The sequence below is a fragment of the Lactuca virosa genome, chromosome 9, assembly GCF_052849685.1.
Source record: "Lactuca virosa cultivar CGN04683 chromosome 9, Lactuca_virosa_CGN04683_v6, whole genome shotgun sequence".
NCBI classification, from domain to species: domain Eukaryota; kingdom Viridiplantae; phylum Streptophyta; class Magnoliopsida; order Asterales; family Asteraceae; genus Lactuca; species Lactuca virosa.
The window spans coordinates 230,593,407-230,615,531 of NC_136434.1; the positions used below are offsets into that span (position 1 = coordinate 230,593,407).

At 36.7% G+C, this 22,125-nt stretch overlaps 2 protein-coding genes across 2 annotated transcripts; both read left to right on the plus strand.

The window, feature by feature from the left end:
• The first annotated feature begins 1,282 nt into the window (after positions 1–1,282).
• LOC145137582 (Metallopeptidase M24 family protein) lies at positions 1,283–5,852 on the plus strand. Its single transcript, XM_079071709.1, has 13 exons — positions 1,283–1,781; positions 1,898–2,023; positions 2,139–2,258; positions 2,361–2,636; positions 2,744–2,916; positions 3,012–3,248; positions 3,414–3,565; positions 3,661–3,851; positions 3,925–4,033; positions 5,013–5,167; positions 5,271–5,363; positions 5,464–5,544; positions 5,602–5,852. Exons 1-13 carry the CDS (start codon positions 1,398–1,400, stop codon positions 5,671–5,673), a joined length of 2,169 nt encoding a protein of 722 aa, XP_078927835.1. The 5' UTR covers positions 1,283–1,397; the 3' UTR covers positions 5,674–5,852.
• Positions 5,853–8,159: 2,307 nt separating this feature from the next.
• On the plus strand, positions 8,160–14,116 carry LOC145136461 (glycoside hydrolase family 2 protein). Its single transcript, XM_079070594.1, has 11 exons — positions 8,160–8,503; positions 9,334–9,472; positions 9,698–9,925; positions 10,017–10,075; positions 10,751–10,799; positions 11,007–11,237; positions 11,397–11,566; positions 11,666–11,870; positions 12,031–12,708; positions 12,786–13,013; positions 13,094–14,116. Exons 1-11 carry the CDS (start codon positions 8,355–8,357, stop codon positions 13,883–13,885), a joined length of 2,928 nt encoding a protein of 975 aa, XP_078926720.1. The 5' UTR covers positions 8,160–8,354; the 3' UTR covers positions 13,886–14,116.
• The last annotated feature ends 8,009 nt before the right edge of the window (positions 14,117–22,125 follow it).

Below are 22,125 nucleotides of genomic sequence, written 5' to 3' on the forward strand. Positions count from 1 at the left end.
GCAATGAGCTAGAGAGAAGAAAAAATTAAGGCCGGATTGGATTTTGTAACCACATCACGGATAGATGAAAACACAGGAAGGTCCAAATGAAGCCAATGCCCAACCCGACTCTAAACCTGATCAGCAACCGAAAACTACAGCAACAAATGCTTCACACTTTCTTGAGAATTATGACATACAGGACACAATAAGGAATCTATCACCACCCCCCTTTCCACCAGTTTAGCTCTTACCGGAATGCGATCCAAAAGCTCACACCATAAAAAATGTTAATTTTAATAGGGACAAAACGGTTCCACCTAGTAGACATACTACCTATAGGAAGCGTCATATCATTAACCAAATTCCGTGCTGATTTAACAGTAAAGATACCCGACGGTTCAAGCTCCCAAGACCACTTATCTGGCATTTCCCCTATGCGAATAGGATTTAATATCTCCACAAGATAATCAAATTGGGTCGATTCAGCCCCTCCTCTAATCCCCCGACGCCAATGAAAATTCCATCCCCCCGAATCCCATTATTCACTTACTCGAGCATCTTGATTAAAGGTCAAAGCAAAGAGCCTCCCGAACTGCTCCCTAAGAGAAATATCCAAGCACCAAACATCCTTCTAGAACCTCGTTTGAGTCCCATCCCCCACCACTCTATACATGGAATTAGAAGGAATACAACCATTCTCATGGAGATGATTAATGGATCCTACAATCTTTTGCCAAACACCCCCTCCAGTTCCTATTCTCGAATCGTCCAAAAAATCACCACCTTCCCCATGACAAAATTTGACAATTATAACCCAAAGATCTCCCTTGTCATTAAGAAACCACCACTTCCATTTATAAAGAAGGCCGAGGTTAAAAGCATCCAAACTACCAACCCCAAGACCTACAAGTTTCTTATTTAAAAAGTAAAAATTTACTACAGGGGTTTATAGTTTCATACGGGGATAATGATTTAGGAGGGTAATAACGTTTTCCGTTTGTCCATATTAGGTCCCTAACGTATTTTTTGTGTGTATTACACCAGTAAGGTTGTTATAACTGTTTAGAATTAATCCCTTTTACCGGTTTCTCCTGTTAAAAGGACTATTTGTAAACGGTTATAATAACCTTAACGGTGTAATACACACAAAAAATACGTTAGAGACCTAAAATGGACAAATAAAAACGTTATTACACTCCTAAATCGTTATCCCTTTAAAAACTCACTTGCCCTTGTAAATCATTTTCCCAGAAATTAATCATACACTCCTGGTTCACCACTTCACATACAAATGACTGAATGAGGGACCATTTTGGAATTATTTCCGATTTCCGAACAATTTCTTGCTTCCAAGCAATGCAATAGTTATTTTGCCTTATCTTCCATCTCTTTCTTCCTCGTCGTTCTCTCCGCCAATGAAGTCAGCAGCAGCGATAATGTCAGGCCTTACTCTCTCTAAATCGCCGCCGCGCTCCGCCTACCTATCGTCCTATTCACCCCACCGCTGCTTCAGCTTTTTCTCTCTATCACTCCCGATTTACCGTTCTCTGAACTCCATGAAGAGGCCCCCAATTCATGTCAGTCATAGTAACCCGATGTTCATCGTTCGAAATTCGTCTTCGAGCTCTTCCGGTTCTTCTTCGATCACCGCCAAACCCTCTTCTGAGATGCGCAAGCATTACAACGGAAGCGGTAAAGGAATCGATCGAGATCAGAAGCTCACCGCCCTCCGTGAGCTTTTCGGGAAGCCCGGTATTAATATCGACGCGTATATCATTCCCTCTCAGGATGCTCATCAGGTTTGATTCTATCCCTTTAACTAATATCATTTTGAATCACAAACAAAGTTTTCTCTTAGTGTTTCAAAGTATTTCAAACGTACCAAGGTTTTGAACCCGTTGTGCAATGAATACAGAGTGAATTTATCGCCGAGTGTTATATGAGAAGGGCCTACATATCAGGTTTTACTGGTAGTGCTGGGACTGCAATTGTTACAAAACATAAGGCAGCTCTTTGGACAGATGGGCGATACTTTCTCCAGGTTTATCCAGTGCTCTCAGTTCTTTACTTCTTTACATTCCAAGGTTATCACCATTACAAAACATGTCTGTTTGATTGTTTCTTTTTTTGATTTTCTTTATCGTTTTCATTCCTAGGCAGAAAAGCAATTGAGCTCGAGTTGGATCCTTATGCGTGCTGGTAATTGGGGTGTTCCCAACACTACTGAATGGCTCAATGATGTTTTAGCTCCTGGTGGCAGAATTGGCATAGATCCCGTGAGTAATATTTTGAATTCTTGTGATGTGTTTGTTGATATTACCATGTTTTCATATGCTTGTGTCTGATGCCACCTTCTGTTCTATTTGTGAAGGGAGCAGTTTCTTTTTTCTTCTGATGCTGTAAATGAATTGAAGGAAGCTGTTGCTAAAAGCAATCATGAGTTGGTATATTTATATGATGTTAATCTTGTGGATGAAGTATGGAAAGAATCAAGGCCAATGCCTCCAAATAAACCTATTCGAGTGCATGATCTTAAATTTGCTGGTGTTGATGTGTCAACTAAGTTATCTAATTTGAGGTCTGAACTCACTAATGCTGGATCATCTGCAATTGTTATATCTATGCTTGATGAAGTTGCATGGCTACTGAACTTGGTAATGTTTTTAACTTCCTTAGATGCCCATTAGTAAATCTGTTGGGGTTAAATGCAAGAAATTGCATTCTTTTTCTTCATGCATCATTTTTCTTCTTTTTTTGGCAGAGAGGAAATGATGCTCCACATTCTCCTGTTATGTATGCATACTTGATAGTAGAGATTAATGCAGCAAAACTCTTTGTTGACAAGTCAAAAGTGACCCCTGAAGTGAATGATTACTTGAAGAAAGCTGGCATAGAGTTAAAACCATACGACTCCATTCTTTCTGAAATCGAAAGGTGAGTCTAAAGCACTACATAATTTGTAATTTTGTTTAGTTATATATGCAATTGGATGATGCTATTTTTACTTGAAACTTGTCTATGTCCTTTAGCTTAGCTGCACGAGGGGCCCACCTTTGGTTGGACACATCATCAGTTAATGCTGCTATTGTAAGCACATATGCAACTGCTTGTGATAAATTCTTAGAAGGCCTTGGTAATAATAGTAAGAGCAAAGGAAAGAACTTATCTGGAGCACCTTCTGCATTTTGTAAGAGCTCTCCCATATCTCTAGCTAAAGCAGTGAAAAATGATGCTGAGTTGGAAGGGATGCGTAATTCTCATCTAAGGTAAACTAAATGACCATTATACCCTTATCTGAGGCACCTTATGAAATTTAAGTATTGTATGGAACTATGGATAAATGATGTCTGCTTGGAGTAAGTGGTGTATGAAGTATCAACAAAGATTGTTTCTTTTTTAGAGTAAATGACGATTATACCCTTGTGTATCAGGGATGCAGCTGCTCTTGCTGAGTTCTGGTCATGGCTGGAGGAGGAAATGAGTAAAAAAACAGTACTCACAGAGGTTGAAGTTTCAGATAAACTTCTTGAATTTCGTTCAAGTCAAGCTGGTTTTGTTGATACTAGCTTTGATACTATAAGTGGTATGGCAATTGCCACATTTGCCCCTTATCATTCACAAATAAGAAAATAATTTCCTTAATGTGATAAGAAGAAAATTACGATTTTGACCTCACAGGTTCTGGTGCAAATGGTGCTATTATACATTATAGAGCAGAACCAGAGAGCTGTAGCATAGTGGATACACAGAAGCTGTTCCTACTAGACAGTGGGGCCCAGTATCTTGATGGGACAACTGATATAACACGAACAGTTCATTTTGGTCAACCTTCTGAAAGACAAAAAGAATGCTTCACCCGAGTTCTTCAGGTGCTCAATTTTTATTAAAATTCTTTTAATAGTTTTGATTTAGGTATTTATATAAAATATAAAAAATTTGCAGGGTCATATAGCACTTGATCAAGCAGTATTTCCAGAAAATACACCAGGTTTTGTACTTGATGCATTTGCACGTTCTTCCCTTTGGAAAGTTGGACTTGATTATCGCCATGGTAATTTATTTTTCATTTAAACATTTTTCTTAAAATCTTGGGTTAATCTCAAAAAAGACCTTATATTTTGTGTTTTTTCCGAATTAAACCTCAATTTATTTTTTAAAAAGAGCTTGTATTTTTTCATTTTTTTCCGATCTGGCCCTTTCAGTCATTTTTTTTCCAAAAAAGTTGTAAAATGTGAGGGGTTTTTCGAGAAAAACTAAAAAAGTTGAGGGTTTATTTGGAAGCATTTAGAAGGTTGAGGATTTTTTTTGGAAAAAAAATACAAAGTTGAGGGCTTTTCGGAAAAAAATGAAAGCATACAAGGTAATTTTCAGGAAAAAAATAAATTTGAGGTTTAATCTGGAAAAACCACAAAATATAAGGTCTTTTTTGAGATTAACCCTAAAGTCTATCTACCCAATTATAGCAGTAAAAGTTGCTTTGTATTTAATTTATAATGCTTTAATTGAGTAGATTTTTCAAAGTGCAATGCTTTAATAGGAGGAAATGAAAGTAGAATTCTGTAATAAACAAATGGGTTAATCTCATAAAAGACCTTATATTTTGTGTTTTTTCCTGATTAAACCTCATCTTTATTTTTTCATGAAATAGACCTTATATTTTTCCTTTTTTCCGAAAAAAACCCTCAACCTTCTAAATGTTTCCAAATAAATCCTCAACTTTTTTAGTTTTTCCTGAAAAAACCCTCACATTTTACAAATTCCTTTAGAGAAAAATGACTAAAAGGGCCAGATCAGGAAAAAATGAAAAAACACAAGGTCTTTTTCCTTCAAAAAATAAATTCGAGGTTTAATCCTGAAAAAACATATATAAGGTCTTTTATGAGATTTACCCTAAACAAATCAGTGGAAGAATGTTGCTATTTTTAGTAGACAGAGTCCTTTTTTTTCTTTTTTCTACATGATGATGATGTAATTAAATGCAATAATTTATTTAAAACTAATATATGTATTTTTTCTGTTGAATGAATTAGGAACTGGACATGGTGTAGGAGCTGCATTAAATGTTCATGAGGGCCCACAAAGTATCAGCTTCAGATTTGGCAATATGACTCCTTTGCTTAAAGGCATGATTATCAGCAATGAACCAGGTTATTATGAGGATCATGCCTTTGGTATTCGAATTGAGGTATTTTCATTTTCTGTTGTAATGAGGGACAATTTGGTCTTTTAACATATACTATATGATATTGATTGATGTTTTTGGTATAATATGTGAATTGTGATTGCAGAATCTTCTATTTGTCAAAGAGGTTGACACTCCTAATCGTTTTGGAGGAATTACATATATTGGATTTGAGAAGCTTACTTTTGTTCCTATACAGGTGTGTGTTGATAATGTCTATTTTGCCCTTTGAATTTTGAATTTAAGTAAAATAAACTTATCATTAACTTTTGTTAATAATTACAATTTACATCATGCAGACTAAATTGGTTGACTTAACCCTACTCTCTGCTGCTGAGGTTGATTGGCTCAATGATTACCATTCACAAGTTTGGGAAAAGGTAAAATATTTATATAATAATAATAATAAAAGAATAAAATAATAATATTTGGTTCAGGTTTCATCATTGGTGGAGGGATCTGCACGTGAGTGGCTTTGGAATAACACGCGTCCAGTTGTAAAGCCATGATTTTCTCTACTTTGTGTATACATGGGATGTCATCTGTATATATAAAAAGAATATGTTGCTGTGAAGTAGAATTTTAATGAAATATTACAATTGTAATTTGTAACATGGCTGCAAACAAAGTATCACATTTTCCATTCCTATTTCTACTTTTGTTTAAACAAAAACAATTTTTACTGTTATACGTTTGGAATAGTGTCTAAATAAGTAAAAAAAAATTAAAAGTACAATGCTATATTTGCTAGATTTTTCAAAATTTAATGTCTTAATAAGAAAAGGATTGAAAGTATGATGTTGTAATAAGTAGAAATGAAAAGATATGCTATGATAAAATAATAATCAAAAGATTGGAAGTACAATGCTATTTTATATGTTCAGTCCTATTCGATATGTATAAATGATATCATTGTTCTATATCATGGATGGCATTTTTCATAACTATCATGAAATAATCATACGATATATAAACATTGTGAAATTATTTTAATTTTGGAAAATTGTAAACGATGTGGGCACGCTGGGAAACACTCTATTTATCATTCTCTTTATTATTATTTTACATATTTTATACCCACCCCCCCCCCCCCCCCCCCCCAATTTATTGCTGTGAAGATGACAACGAGAGGCAATGCCCGGTGGAGTACCAAAACTCAATCCCAGTACGCGATCATGTTTTTTCATTTAATTTTTTTTTTATATACATTTAAAATGGAAATTAGAGTGTGGTGCTATTATGGAGGATGACATGACAAATGACGTGGTAAAAAATTAGTGTACATATGATGACACATACCTAGTGACAATTCAACAGAGGATAGCTTCGATGGTGGGTCTTAGAGCTAGAGTATCGAGACTCAAACTACTATGTGTGGTGCATGCATAAATGGAGAAGAAGATGTTGATCATATTTTGGTAAGGTGTCTGTTTTCCAAAGTTTTGAGGGATAAAATCTTCAATTGGTGCGGCTTACAGAATCATTCATTCAATAGCATTGGTGAACTGCTCAGATTTGCTGCAAATTGGAGGAGTCCTAAAATGAAAGTTCGGTTCCATACCATCTGCTATGGTCTATTTTGGAATCTATGGAAATATCGTAATGATCAGATGCTCAGTCAGACAGGTGTTCATCAGTCCTTCGTATGGTGTAGAGCAAATCAAATCAACTCTATATATGTGGGTTAAATGTAGGGGTAAATGTGGTATCTGTTCATGGGAAGAATAATCATCATCGTCTTTTGTATTTGATAACTTTTATACTCTGTTTTTTGTTGCTCGTTTTTTTTTCTCACCCTTGATAGTTACTTACTAGTCGGAGGTTTTTATTTTTATTAATAATATTTGTCGTTTCCAAAAAAACCTAACGGCCATATGAACGATATGCTCTACAAAAACATTTTGCATTTAATTTTGGGGAAATTATTGTTGGCATTTAATTTTGATATTTAATATTAAGAAATTAGTTTTGATGAAGTTATTGTATTTAATTTTGCAAGATTTTAGTTATGCCGAAATTAGTTTTCGCATTTAATGTTAGCATCTAATTTTGATGAAGTTATAGGGATTTATAATTCGATTAAAAGGTTTGGAATGTTTATCCCGATAATATAGTTAAAACTAAGTTAAATATATTATAATTAGTATACACATGAAATTATTATTTGAATATATTTATGAAATACATGGTTAGAAAAATACAAAAACTTTTGACTTTTTAGGGAGAAAAGAAATAATCATCTTGTGAATATAATTAAAATTAAATTAAATAATATATTAGTGTACACACAAATTTAATATAAGAATCCAATTATAATCTTATGAAATACACACTTTGACTTTTGGAAGAAAAAATATAATTTTTATTTTTTTCAATATGATTATAATATACGAAATATATAGTTAAAAATATGAAATTTTGTAGTAAAAAGTTAATTTGTGAAAGGCCGTGTTATATATATCCCCATTCCTTAAAAAAAAACATCAAACAATCACACATATTCATACACTCATGAAGTATAACCAGTAATTAAAGATACAAATAAACTTCATGACCGAAAAATAATCCCTAATAAATATTCATACACTCATGAAGTATAACCAGTAACTAAAGATACAAATAAACTTTTTACTCATTCCATCTCAAAATTATAACTAATCTTTCCTTTTTTGTTTATCCCAAAATACTCCAAATTAAAATAATCCCTAATAAATATACACATAAATATACACATGTATGAGAATATGATTACAACTTACAATTAATGAAATATATGTGGTTAGAAAATATAAAATTTTTTGACTTTTTATAATATTTTTTTTCGGTCATAAAGTAATAATTAAAATCAGATTAAAATTATATAATGAATATACACATGAAGTTATTATGAGAATATGATTACAACTTACAATTAATGAAATATATGTGGTTAGAAAAATATAAAAACTTTGACTTTTAGAGGAAAAAGAAGAGTGTTTTTATCTTGTGTTTTCAGCAATCTTTAAATGCTCCGTCCCAGTAAGCAAACTGACAGCATAGGAGACAAACTCAACCGACAAGATGAATCAGCAAAGCCCTAAAAATGGAATTGCTACGCCTTCATTTCTAGTTGTGAGTGAACGAGAGTGACATTAGGGCTTTATATTTATCACTATTCAACCTACAGCTGGGAGTAATTGAAATTCAAAAAATGGGAGAGGAGCAAGGGAAGAAGGTGCTGGAGGATGGATGGTTGGCTGCTCGATCCACCGACGTTGAACTCACCGGAATACAACTGACGACTACTCATCCGCCTTCGTCTGATGCTTCACCTTGGATGCCTGCTGTCATTCCTGGAACGTATGGAAATCTCGCTCTCCTTTTCTCCCTGTTTGTACAGATTTAGCTTTTGAATATTGTTAATGTAGGTTTTGATTCCCATTAAGATCAAACATGTCCTTCTCACTTGTAAACATTTTTTGCGTCAAATTGATACTATTTTTCTGCAACAGTGATGCTTATTTCGTGCGAACTTTTTGAAAAAAATCTGTTGATTATCTCGTCTATTTGAACATAGTTGTGACGGTTTTACTTTGATGTTCTAAATTAACTGCTAAGTTTCTTGTCCTGGAAAAATTTCAAGGTGAATCTACTGTTCAATTTATGATTGCAAAACGTTAATGTTTATGTAAACTTGGTGTTACAACATTGTCTTGTACCTTCTACACATGAGGATTCAATGTCAGCAATGTCAGCATGCCTTTTCTAAAAGAACTTACCATAAATTAGAAACTAATGCATAACATGCTATGTCTTTTCTTATCTAATTATGGATATAATAAAAATAACCATGAATATCTCCTTGCTTTATAAACAAAGTAAAAAAGAAAATTACTGTTGATATGTCTTCTTTGAATGCAATCAAGAAATTGATGTTTGACTAGTGTATCAATATTAGTCATGAAGGATAAATGAAAAAAAATAGCAACGTACTTCCATTTACTTGTTTATCATAGCATCCTACTTTCATCTTGTTCTATTACAACATTATACTTGAAATATTCTACATAATTATAACTCTCATAACACTAATCAAGTAATCATAATGCAAATATATCAGTCAACTTACATGTCCTACTTATAGACATCTGTTTTATTCAATGCATAAGCTAATATAGTTTTGTTGGCAGTGTTTTGGCAACCCTTTTAAAGAACAACCTCATCCCAGATCCTTTCTATGGGATAAATAATGAAGCAATTATGGACATTGGTGATTCAGGGAGAGAATACTACACCTTTTGGTTTTTCACAACTTTTCAGTGTAAGCTGGTATGTCACACTCACACATTTTGTTACAAGTATTTTATTTATGAAATGACACCTTCTATGCATTTAAATGCCTGCTATTTCTACAAAATAAGTTCACAATTAGGTAATGTTACAATCATAATGAAAAAGTCTCATGGTACTATATAACTAACTAAAAACATAAACAAAGATCAAACAACAAAACAAATGATATTCATATTCTTCCTTGGATATTTTTTTTTTCAGTCAAGTGGTCAACATGTTGATCTTAATTTTGGTGGAATCAATTACTCTGCTGAAGTATACTTGAATGGACATCAAACCATTTTGCCAAAGGGAATGTTTCGCAGACATTCAGTTGATGTGACTGATATTCTTCTTCCTGAAGGTCAAAATATGCTTGCAGTTCTTGTCCACCCACCTGATCATCCTGGTAAAATTCCTCCTCAGGGAGGCCAAGGGGGTGATCATGAGGTAAGATAAAACTTAAAAGGGATAATTTTGTTTTACTAAAATAGAATGCATTGTACTTTCAAGATAATGACATAATGTGTGTTTATACCAGATTGGGAAAGATGTTACTACACAATATGTTCAAGGCTGGGATTGGATGGCTCCCATAAGGTAAAAACATCAAAATTCTTGTTAATCCAAACCTACTTTCATTTTTGATATTGCTTGAATAGTTATATTTATATATCTTCTTCTTCTTCTTCTTGTTATTTATTTGTTTTTTGATTATTATTTTGGAGTTCCATGATCTTGTGATAGTTCACTAACCAAAAATGGTTTATTTCTTTTAGCATCTGGGATTAGTTTTATACTTTTAGGCTCTTTCAAAGTATGCAAGTTGCATCTATTAAAGTCATTTTACTTTGTTGAGATTCTAAATTTTTATTGAACATAATAAGGTACTGGATTAGTTCATATATCTTATCTTATTTAAGGGTTAAATGCAAGAAATACTACTTTACTTTCACTTCATTGTTTAATGATTACATCTTTGTAAGCTGAAAAATCTACTCAGTTATAGCAATGCCATCAAATACAAAACAATTTCACTGCTACAATTGGGTAGATTTTTCAATAAGAAAAAAACCTACAAGTACAATGCTTGCTATAATGGGGTAGATTTTTAAAGTAGAATATATTGATAAGAACAAAATTGGAAGTTGAGTGCAATGTTGTAATAGAAAGAAATGAAAATAGGAATGCTATATTAAAGGCAATAAATAAAATAGCACCTATACTCTTCAATCATGTGTGTTCATTTTTTTATTTATTATTTTTTTTTTGTAGGGATAGGAACACTGGCATTTGGGATGAGGTATCCATCACTGTTACTGGGGTGAGTCCTTGATTAAATGCTAACTTTTTCATGGGCTAATTTCTATCTCTTTTATAGACTCACACTCACTTATAAAGTTATAATACATTTGAAAATTAGAAACATTGTCATTGTAAATTCATTTAAGATTTTTGGAAATCCCATATAGATTATGATTTGAATCTAATATTTAATCCTTGCTTATAGTTTCCATTTACACCATTGCAGCCTGTAAAAATAGTAGATCCTCATTTGGTTTCATCATTCTTTGATGGCTACAAGAGGGTTTATCTGCATGCTACTGCAGAATTAGTAAACAAAAGTGCCATGTCAGCAAACTGTTCCTTGAAAATTCTAGTGTCAACCGAACTCGATGGAAATACCAATTTGGTTGAACATCTTCAGACACAGAATTTGTCAATCCCTGCTCAATCCAACATCCAATATACATTTCCTCAGGTCAAGTTTTTCAACTTCTTAATTTCTCATATTTTTTTAATCTCTAAAATTATGTTACTATGAATTTTGTGATCATATCTCCATAAATAAACTATGTAGAAAAATAAAATGAAATGTTTAATTCTTATTAACAAACATGGTGATGATTTTTGGTTTCAGATGTTTTTGTACAAACCAAATTTATGGTGGCCAAATGGCATGGGAAAGCAATCTCTTTACAATGTTGAAATTGGTGTTGAAGTTGATGGTTATGGAGAGTCTGATTCATGGAGTAATCATTTTGGGTTCCGAAAAATTCATAGTGAAATCGATACTGTCACTGGTGGAAGGTATATATATATATAATTTATTATTCGTTATAAATTATATAATGCTTAATAAGATTTTTTTTGGAAGTGCATTTAGCCCCTTTTTGGTTCTGTTTTCAGGCTGTTTAAGGTGAATGGAGAGCCTATATTTATTCGTGGTGGAAATTGGATTCTTTCTGATGGTTTGCTGAGGCTTTCAAAGAAGCGTTATGAAACAGACATCAAGTTTCATGCAGATATGAACTTTAACATGTTAAGGTGTTGGGGTGGTGGATTAGCTGAAAGATCTGATTTTTATCACTATTGTGATATTTATGGTTTGCTGGTAACTCTCCTCATCCTCATTTTTATAACATGTTATTTAGGAGCAAATGAATAGTATTACTCCATATTTGGATTAATACTATTAAATATTCAAACTACAATGCTATAATAGAAATAAATGAAAGTAGAATGCTATAACAAACAAATTAACAACATTTTAGGTTTGGCAAGAGTTTTGGATCACCGGAGACGTAGACGGGAGAGGGGACCCGGTTTCAAACCCTGACGGCCCACTAGACCACAACCTTTTCTTATTATGCGCACGCGACACCGTCAAGCTTCTAAGAAACCACCCCAGTCTAGCTCTCTGGGTCGGAGGAAACGAACAAACCCCACCCGATGACATCAACACCGCCTTAACAACCGACCTAAAACTCCACCCGTTTTATCTCAAATCCAATTCCAATTCCACTTCCACAACATCAAAAGACGAAACTACCCTTACTTTGATGGACCCGAGTCAATATCTAGATGGAACTCGGGTTTACATAAAAGGGTCGTTATGGGAAGGGTTTGCAGATAGTAACGGGGGTTGGACGGATGGACCTTACGAGATTCAAAACCCTGAGGATTTTTTTAAAGATGAGTTTTATAACTACGGGTTTAACCCTGAGGTTGGGAATGTGGGGATGCCAGTTGCGGATACTATTAGGGCGACTATGCCTGAGGAAGGATGGGTGATTCCATTGTTTAATGAGTTGGAGAGTGGTTATGTTGAGGAAGTGGCAAATCCTATTTGGGTGTATCATAAATACATTCCTTACTCCAAACCAGGAAAAGTACATGATCAGATATTGATGTATGGGAAACCCAAGGATCTTGATGATTTTTGTCTCAAGGTGTAACATCAACTTGATGATTATTGTTATTGTTATTGTTATTGTTAGTGATACTGTCTGTTTGAAATATTTTATAGGCTCAATTGGTGAACTATGTTCAATACAGAGCATTATTAGAAGGATGGACATCGCGTATGTGGAGTAAATACACAGGTGTTTTGATATGGAAAACTCAAAATCCATGGACAGGTCTTCGAGGTCAGTTTTATGATCATCTTCATGACCAAACAGCCGGATTTTATGGCTGTCGTCATGCTGCAGAGCCAATACATGTCCAATTAAACCTTGCAACTTATTTCATAGAGGTAAATTAAATATCCTTGATTTCTATCAATTCATAATTGAGATTATGATCGATACTGTTTGTTTGTTTCCTTTAATCCAGGTGGTGAACACTACATCTGAGGAACTTGCTGACGTGGCAATCGAGGTATCCGTGTGGGACCTCGAAGGAACATGTCCTTACTACAAAGTATCCGAAACCCTTTCAATCCCTTCGAAAAAAACCGTATCTCTATTTGAAATGAAATACCCAAACTCCAAAAACCCTAAACCCGTCTACTTTCTTCTCCTCAAACTCTACAACACATCAAATTCCCATATAATCTCACGTAACTTCTACTGGCTACACCAACCCAACACTGGTGATTACAAACTCTTGGAACCATACAAAAAGACAAAAATACCCCTCAAGTTGACTTCTGACATTTCCATTAGCGGGTCGACCTATAACGTCCGCGTAAAAGTAAAGAACAAATCAAAGAAACCCGAACCCGTAACTTTACTCGACAAAAACAAATTCATGGAAACAAATTTGGATTGTGATTTTGATGAGGTGGATAAGAATAAGAATAAGAATAAGAAAAAGGAAATTGGTTTGTTTAAGAAGGTTTATGGTTTATTGAAAGAAGATGATGATGGTGTTAGAGTGTCGGAAGTAAATGGTTCGGGGGTTGGAGTGGCTTTTTTTCTTAATTTTTCGGTTCGGGGTTCGGGGAAGGGTTTTGAGAAAAAGGGTGATAAGAGGATTTTACCGGTTCATTATTCGGATAATTATTTTTCGTTGGTTCCTGGTGAGGAGATGACGGTTAATATTTCTTTTGAAGTTCCGGAAGGTGTGACGCCACGTGTTTCGCTTCGTGGGTGGAATTACGATGGTGGACATACTGTTCGTTAAAATGGGGAATAAATTCAAGGATATGTTTTTTTTTTTTTTTTTTTTTTTTTTTTTTTTTTTTTTTTTTTTGGAATAAGAGAATCCCTCTGAGGATTGTTGTTGTTAAATGTTTGTGGTGGTATGAGAAAGTTGGAGACATTAGTAGGGAGGAGTTCAGGTTGTGTTGTTGTAATTAAGGAGATACATGTGTGTGTATCTTTAAATGAAAGGAAATCAGTTTTGTGTTGTGAATATGTGCGCGATTTTATTTTCATGTGGTACTTACCTTAGTTTTTGCAATTGTGCTCCACATCAATACAACTATATTCATTTTCAAATCAGTTTTGCAATTGGTCTAGATCGATTTTCAGGATCCGTCTTCATTGCCAAGCTCGCCGGATGAAATAATGGCTTTGCACTCCAGCTGTTTGATGTTTGTCCCATTTTAACCTTTAAGCATCCATGACCATCAGAGTCTCTTGGTGATTGGAGTTCTGTAGAATCGTATATTCCATCTGCCTTGAAGTATCGAGCTCCAATTATTTTGCTGGATATATACGTGATAAAGAGAGAAGTCAGAAATTAAAAATCCTTGTTTCGTGAAGATGATGTGAAACATATATAACTATAGCGAGCTCTTGCGGGATTCCGATTCATTGATTTGTTGTTGATTTCACTATTTTGGTTATATAAATGATAGGTTTCAAGCAAGCCTCCTACAAGTTGAAATCAAATGCCAACTTCATTGCCCACTATGTGTTCGATAAAATGCCAAAGTGAAATTTTCAAAAACTACAACCATATTTTTAACTTTATTCAAGCTGTTTTATTTTACATCTCATGCAAAACCATGGCTTTTATTGTACAAAGTTCCTTAAGGCTATTTATCCCCCGGATTTGGAATCAAGATTGATTGTGAGCCCATCGCCCTTGCTTTCAAGGATATGTAGCGTTTCTTCCCGGTGATTTCTTCATTTGGTGCACGCCAACTTTTGTTTGCGGTGTTTCTATCATAGGGTTTCGACGTTTTCTTTAGGGCTTCAGCTCGAGGCTTAATTTGCTTATCTTTTCTTTTCATGGCTGCTTCTTCTACTTCTTCGATCGCTACTTGGCCATGTCCTTTTCGGGGGTTTCATTGTTGCCCGGATGGCCAGGTGGGGTCTAAGGGGATTTCTCGTTTGATATCTCATATTAAGAGGTTACACCTTGCTTCCGATGAACGTAAAAATGTGTCGCGGGAGGCTATTTCTGGGGACCATGGATTGTATACGGATGTAGAAGAAACATTAAAGGCGTTTGGTCAATGGATATGTGCTAATTGTATGAATATTCATGCATTGAGTCGTTATTGCCACCACCCTAATGGCCTTGTACAATTTACTGGTGGGCTCGACGACATGAGTGGACACATTATTGGCATTTCAAAGTCAGCTTCCATAGGGCATGAAACTGTAGTACTTGAAGGGATGGCTTTGGATGTTGTGCTGCTTGATCGTGTTTTCAAGGCACCTATTACTCCGCTCCTAAAACCTGACAATGGAATTCGTCCTATTGTTGTGGGCACTATATGGAGGCGTTTGGTCTCAAAGGTTGCTATGAAAGGAGTTGGTAAAGAAATGACACAATACCTTAATGACTTTCAATTTGGAGTAGGTGTGTCGGGTGATGCTGAAGCTGTACTTCATAGTGTCAATAGGGTGTTGAGTGTACGTCATGATGATGGATCTCTTGCAATGCTTACTGTGGATTTCTCAAATTCCTTCAATTTAGTCGATAGATATGTCAGGATGAGGTGCCCTTCCATTTCCTTATGGGTCGAATTCTTATATGGCCATGCAGCAAGGTTGTATTTGGGAGATAAGCATATTTGATCCACTACTGGGGTCCAGCAAGGCGACCCTTTGGGACCACTTCTTTTTGCTCTAGTACTGCACCCACTTATACATCAAATTAGAGACAATTGTAAGCTTCTTTTTCATGCTTGGTACCTTGATGATGGGACAGTCATTGGAGATTCAGAGGATGTGGCCAAAGTATTGGACATCATTAGGGTGGCATGCCCAGGATTGGGGCTTGAGCTGAATATCAAGAAAACTGAGCTATTTTGGCCTTCATGCGGTGGTAGGAAGCTTCGTTCAGGTTTATTCCCTGCTGACATTGGGCAACCGTCAGTGGGGGTGAAGCTTCTTGGGGGAGCTGCTAGTAGAGATGTGAGTTTTATTAGCGGGCTAGCCATGAAGAGGGTTGCCAAGGCTGTTGATTTGATGCACCTTCTACCACAGTTACATGACCCCCCAGAGTGAGCTCATTTTGCTTCGATCTTGCATGGGCATCACCAAACTTTTCTTTGGCCTGAGAACGTGCCAACCCGTTCACATGGAAGAGGCTGCTTTGTGTTTTGATAAAGGGTTACGTGGGTCGATTGAAGACATTGTGATTTGCGGGGGTCAATTATTTGGGTACCTTCAATGGCGACTGACTTCGTTACCAATTAGGTTTGGTGGTTTGGGGCTGTACTCAGCAGTAGAGGCTTCCTCCTATGCTTTTGTGGCCTCACGAGCTCAATCGTGGGTGTTACAAGACCACATCTTACGAAATAGCGGCATATGTGGTATGGATTCAGATTATGTTTGTGCTTTGGCCTGTCTTCGTGATACGATTTTGGGCTTTGACTTCACCGGTTTTTGTCACACCCCCGAACCGGAACGGCAGAAACGTCCGGGGGCGAATGACTTCATCTTGTAATATCATAACAAATGTATATAAATGAAACATAGACAATCATCATCACCATACATAAAATATAACAACATACATGGTTTGCATCATTGTATCCATTCATAAATTACATCCCAAAAATTAACAAGTGTATAGTGAAAACAGAATACAACAATTTCCCAAAAGTCCAAAGCTGCCAACCTGCTTAATGAGTTCCTGAGAATACAAGTTATTTTGAAAAGCGTCAACATATAAAATGTTAGTGAATTCATAAGCATGATTATCTAAAAACTTTGCATTGGTTTGTAAACTCCAGAAAATCTGATATTTTCTAAAATAAATAGTTTGTGAGTATTGTTTCAAATCTCGTATTGTAGCATGTGTGTCAATGTTGATAGAGTATAGGGGGTGTTTCCCAGAAAATCTTGTATTTTCTGATTTATAAAATAAAATGTGGTCTTAACCCCGAGACCTGAGTGGTGGAGTTAAACGAAAGATAGTGAACGTATGGTTCGTACTTTGTAACATGAGTAGAATATGTGTATTGCGTAATTGTGTTGTTATTCTCTATGTGAGTCGTTATAATCATACTAATATGACGGAGTGCCTGTCTTGACGTTCTTCAGGTGTCGGTTTCTGAGAAGACATTTGTCACCCTAGACTGACCTGTCTAGCTGTAGCGAGCAACTAAGGTGTGGGGGTGTCAACCCCGTATAGATCTATACACAAATTCTCGTTCTCCCTCCAGGAGACTCTGGTTATAACTACAGGGCTTACGGTGTACACTAAGGTAGGTACGTTGAATGTGCGTCTCACAAGAGCCTTAACGAAAATTACGCGAATTGTGTGTTTCATTATTTTAACGTTAAAATAATGTTACGGGTGTCTCTTTTTGACTATAACTCATAAATAGTAAAAATGTAATCATTTTTATCGAGAGTGTCGGAATTTACATAAAATTGTCAATTGTTAACGATATGTTCACGTTGTTTCAACGTTGTTATCAAAATAGTCAATTGTTAACGATATGTTCACAAGAGGTCCAATTTACATAAAATTGACACTAAGGCCTAATTAACATAAAAGATGTCATATAAGGCCCAATTAGGATAGAAGGGCCATATAAGGCCCTATTTTTGGTCCAAATTGATATAGGTGGCCCATTTTACTAAATATAATCCAATTTCTTCCCATTTTATATAAAAAGTCATTTTTAGCCCAAATTTGTTAAATAGTTTATTTTCGGCCCATTGTAATTGAAAATGTCATAAAAAGCCCATTTTTACCAAAACTGACAATTTTAGCCCAAAAATACCGAAATGACAATAAAAGCCCATTTTTATCAAAAATGACACTTTTAGCCCAATAAAACCGTGAATGTCAAATAAAGCCCATTTTTATCAAAAATGACATTTTTGATAAAAAATACAACTGTGAATGTCAAATAAAGGCCATTTTTATCAAAAATGACACTTTTGGCCCAATAAAACCGTGAATGTCAAATAAAGTTCATTTTTATCAAAAATGACACTTTTGGCCCAATAAAACCGTGAATGTCAACTAAAGCCCATTTTTATCAAAAATGACACTTTTGGCCCAATACAACCGTGAATGTCAAATAAAGCCCATTTTATTTATCTTTATTGTCAAGTGTGGCCTCTTTCTATACTTTCTTTGGTTTTCTAGTCACTTTTAACATGTTTAATCTTTCCAAGCATCATAGTGAGTTACATAAAGTAACTTGTTTCCTAATATCTTCAAAACTTGGAAGATATTTCGAGTTTATGAGTGTTTAACATAGTTTCACAACATATCACACAACATATCATGAAAAATATACACATGCATGCATAAATACTAAGATTCTACACAAAACTAGCTTGTATTCTCCCCCAAAAGATAGTAAATCACGAAAACAACGGGTATGAAGCTCACCTTGAGGTTTGATCGGTTTTGAAGAGAAAGAGGAAGGAAGGTTTTCGGCCTAGATAGCTTCCTTGAGGAGAGTTTCGAAGTTGGGATGGTTCTAAGAAGCTTGAACACGAAATGAAGCTGTATAAGGAAGAGTTCTTAGTGTAACATGGAATTAAATACTTGAAAGTTATGTAACTTACCAAAGATGTAAAGCTTGAAGTGAACTTCTTGTTGCATACACCCAAAACCCACGGTTTTTGGAGCAAGAAGTGAAGAGAGCACTTGAAGGTTAGAGAGGAAGGAAGATGTGTGTGTGAAGTTTGAAATGAATGGGAGGGTGAATGAGAGAGGATCGGCCGAGATAAGGAGGAGAGGGAAAGAGATTAGTGGACAATACTTAATGGCTAATACAATATGCTTGGATACATGGGATGTAAATTGCATGTTTACATGCAATATAATGGTGATTTGTCACAAGATTATCCCATGCCATCCATTTTTTTTAACAATGGCCGATCGGCCCAATAGGAGAGGGAAGAAAGAAAAATCGTTTGGGCTTGAAGGATAGCCGAGAACACTTGGCCCATTTATGTTTTGGGCGATTTTGGGCTTGGTTTGGGCCCAAGGACGATCTCGGTCCACTATTAGGCCCAAAAGAATTGGACTCGGCTCAAATGAGGTCACATGGATGAGTTTTTCAGCCCAACTAGGGCCCATTAGGAGGTTATCGGCCTAATGGTTGACCTATTTGAGAATTTGGCCCAATAAGAGCTTCATTAGTGATTTGCGGCCCATAAAGATCTAAGAAGATGTTTACGGCCCAATAAGACCCACTAAGTGTCTTATGGCCCAAATCAGAGTTGAATAATCGATTTCGGCCCAACTAGGGCCCAATTGTGGTTGTTCGGCCCAAAAGAGTCAAGGTGAGGGGTTCCCGGCCCATTAGGCCCAATAAGAGAGTTTTGGTCCATTAAGAGGTTTGAACTGAGAAATCAAGGTCAAAACCCCAAAGTGGAGCGAATACAGCTTATTGAATTTGGTTTAGAGCTTTCACAAGGAAGTTTCGACGGGGGACAAATTTCTGGATGTATATACTGATATAACATTGAAGTTTGATTCACATTTAAACATAGTGTTACACAGTTACACCAAGGACTATCTTGTACATGAATAGGAGAATCCTAGCCCTAAAATGCTAATTGTGACAGTTTCACTAATAAGGACACCGCCCCTCCAAAAGCCCAACATTCATTGGCGAGTGTTCTTTTTAGTAAAATTATCCAATACATGGAAGTTCACTTCGACATGAAGATTAGGCAGAAAGCAATTTTTGAGTGTCTAAGGGCCCCACATGCTCAGGATTTTCTTATGACTATTCCTATTGACGGTCTTGGCCAGCATATGTCGCCAGTGGAGTATCGTGCCATCCTCAAGTATCGCCTTATGATCCCTTTATTTCCGGCTGACGAGACTTGCCCTGTTTGTCGCAAGCCATGCTTGGACTCTTTCGGGGAGCATGCAGTTCATTGTAAAGAGCTCCCGGGTTTCAAGTACCGACACGATCTGGTTAGGGATGTTCTTTTCGACATATTTAGGCGCGCTGGGGTTTCTGCCAAGAAAGAGGCACCTGTGAACTTTCTGACTGACCCAATGTCTGAATGGTTCGCTCACTTTGGTCGTCGGTCTGGGGGTGGTAGGCAGTACGCATATCAAGTTGAGTTCCCATTGCTTTCTGGAGTGACTGCCAAAATCGTGAGGTGAATCTACCATCTCGGTCAGAGATAATAGATATCGGCACTCCATGAAGTCTCACCACCTCCTTTATGTAGATCCGAGTTAATCTCTCCATTTTGTAAGTTTCTTTTATTGGTAGGAAATGGGCGGATTTAGTCAACCGATCGACAATCACCCAAATGGCATCCAGTCCATCAGCCGATTTAGGCAATTTGGTTATAAAATCCATCGTTATTCGTTCCCATTTCCACTCGGGTATCACTGGTTGTTGTAATAATCCTGAGGGCTTCTGATATTCGACCTTAACCTTTACGCAATTCAGGCACTTGCTCACGTAGGTAGCAATCTCCGTTTTCATGTTTGGCCACCAATAATGTTGTTTGATATCCGGGTACATCTTATCCGCACCCGGATGGACGGAGTATCGTGTCTTGTGCGCTTCATTCATGACCATGTCTCTGAACCCTACAAATTTTGGGATCCAGATTCAGTTCATGAGATAGTATGCTCCGTCCTCTTTGATCTCGAGATTCTTGTCCATCCCACGTAATGCTTCGCTTGCGGCGTTCTCCGGTTTCAAGGCTTCCAGCTGAGCCTCTTTGATCTGTGAAGACAAGTGGGAACGGATGGTCATTGTCAGTGTTTTTACTCGGCGACCCGAGTATTCATTCCTGCTTAAGGCATCGGCCACCACGTTAGCCTTGCCGGGATGATACTTGATCTCACATTCATAGTCGTTTAGCAGCTCGACCCATCGCCGCTGCCTCATGTTTAGCTCTTTCTGATTCAAGATATGCTGGAGGCTTTTCTGGTCCGTGAAGATGGTTCACTTTGTACCGTAAAGGTAGTGCCTCCAAATTTTTAGGGCGAAGACCACAGCTCCCAAATCGATATCGTGAGTGGTATAATTCACCTCGTGCTTTTTCAGTTGCCTGGACACATAGGCAATGACCTTTCCACGCTGCATTAGCACACAACCCAAAACCTGGTTGGAAGCGTCGCAATACACTACAAAATCTTCCGTTCCCTTTGGCAGCGTCAAGACGGGAGCACTGCAGAGGGCCTGCTTCAGAGTTTGGAAAACAGCTTCTTGTTTTGCATCCCGGTTGAAGGGTACGCCTTTTTGGGTGAGAGCGGTGAGAGGCTTGGCGATTTTGTAGAAATTCTGAATGAACCTTCTGTAATAACCAGCAAGGCCCAAGAATTGTCTGATCTCCGTTGGCGTCTTTGGGGTTGCCCAGCCCTCAATAGCCTTGATATTAGAAGGGTCCACATGTATCCCTTCCTCACTGACTACGTGCCCCAAGAAATCCACCCTGCGAATCCAAAACTCGCATTTGGAGAATTTTGCGTATAACTTATGCGCCCTTAGAGTTTCCAAGACTTGCCTTAAATGTTGACTGTGATCTTCCTTGCTTCGTGAATAAACGAGTATGTCATCGATGAAGACGATTACAAAGTTGTCGAGGAATGGTCGGCAAACTCGGTTCATGAGGTCCATAAATGTTGCAGGGGCATTTGTTAGACCGAAGGGCATTACCATGAATTTGAAATGTCCGTAGCGGGTTCGGAAGGCAGTTTTGGGGATATCTTCTTCTCGGAGCCATAGTTGGTGATATCCGGACCGTAGATCTATTTTGCAAAAGTAACTGGCTCCTTGAAGCTGGTCGAATAGATCATCAATCCGAGGGAGTGGGTATCGGTTCTTGATAGTGAGCTTGTTTAACTCCCAATAGTCGATACACATTCTGAAAGATCCGTCCTTCTTTTTGAAAAACAAGACCGGAGCTCCCCAGGGTGAAAAACTCGGCCTTATGAACCCTTTGTCGAGGAGTTCGCTTAGTTGGCTCGATAACTCCTGCATTTCCGCAGGGGCTAATCTATAGGGTGATTTG

Excerpts from the sequence above, each read along its gene's own strand:
- LOC145136461 (XM_079070594.1), top strand. The coding sequence starts at position 8,355 with ATGGGAGAGGAGCAAGGGAAGAAGGTGCTGGAGGATGGATGGTTGGCT. Across the intron at positions 9,473-9,697 it reads CAACTTTTCAGTGTAAGCTG|TCAAGTGGTCAACATGTTGA; the intron begins GTATGTCACACT and ends TTTTTTTTTCAG. Across the intron at positions 11,567-11,665 it reads GATACTGTCACTGGTGGAAG|GCTGTTTAAGGTGAATGGAG; the intron begins GTATATATATAT and ends TTCTGTTTTCAG.
- LOC145137582 (XM_079071709.1), top strand. The coding sequence starts at position 1,398 with ATGAAGTCAGCAGCAGCGATAATGTCAGGCCTTACTCTCTCTAAATCG. Across the intron at positions 1,782-1,897 it reads CCTCTCAGGATGCTCATCAG|AGTGAATTTATCGCCGAGTG; the intron begins GTTTGATTCTAT and ends CAATGAATACAG. Across the intron at positions 4,034-5,012 it reads TGGACTTGATTATCGCCATG|GAACTGGACATGGTGTAGGA; the intron begins GTAATTTATTTT and ends TGAATGAATTAG.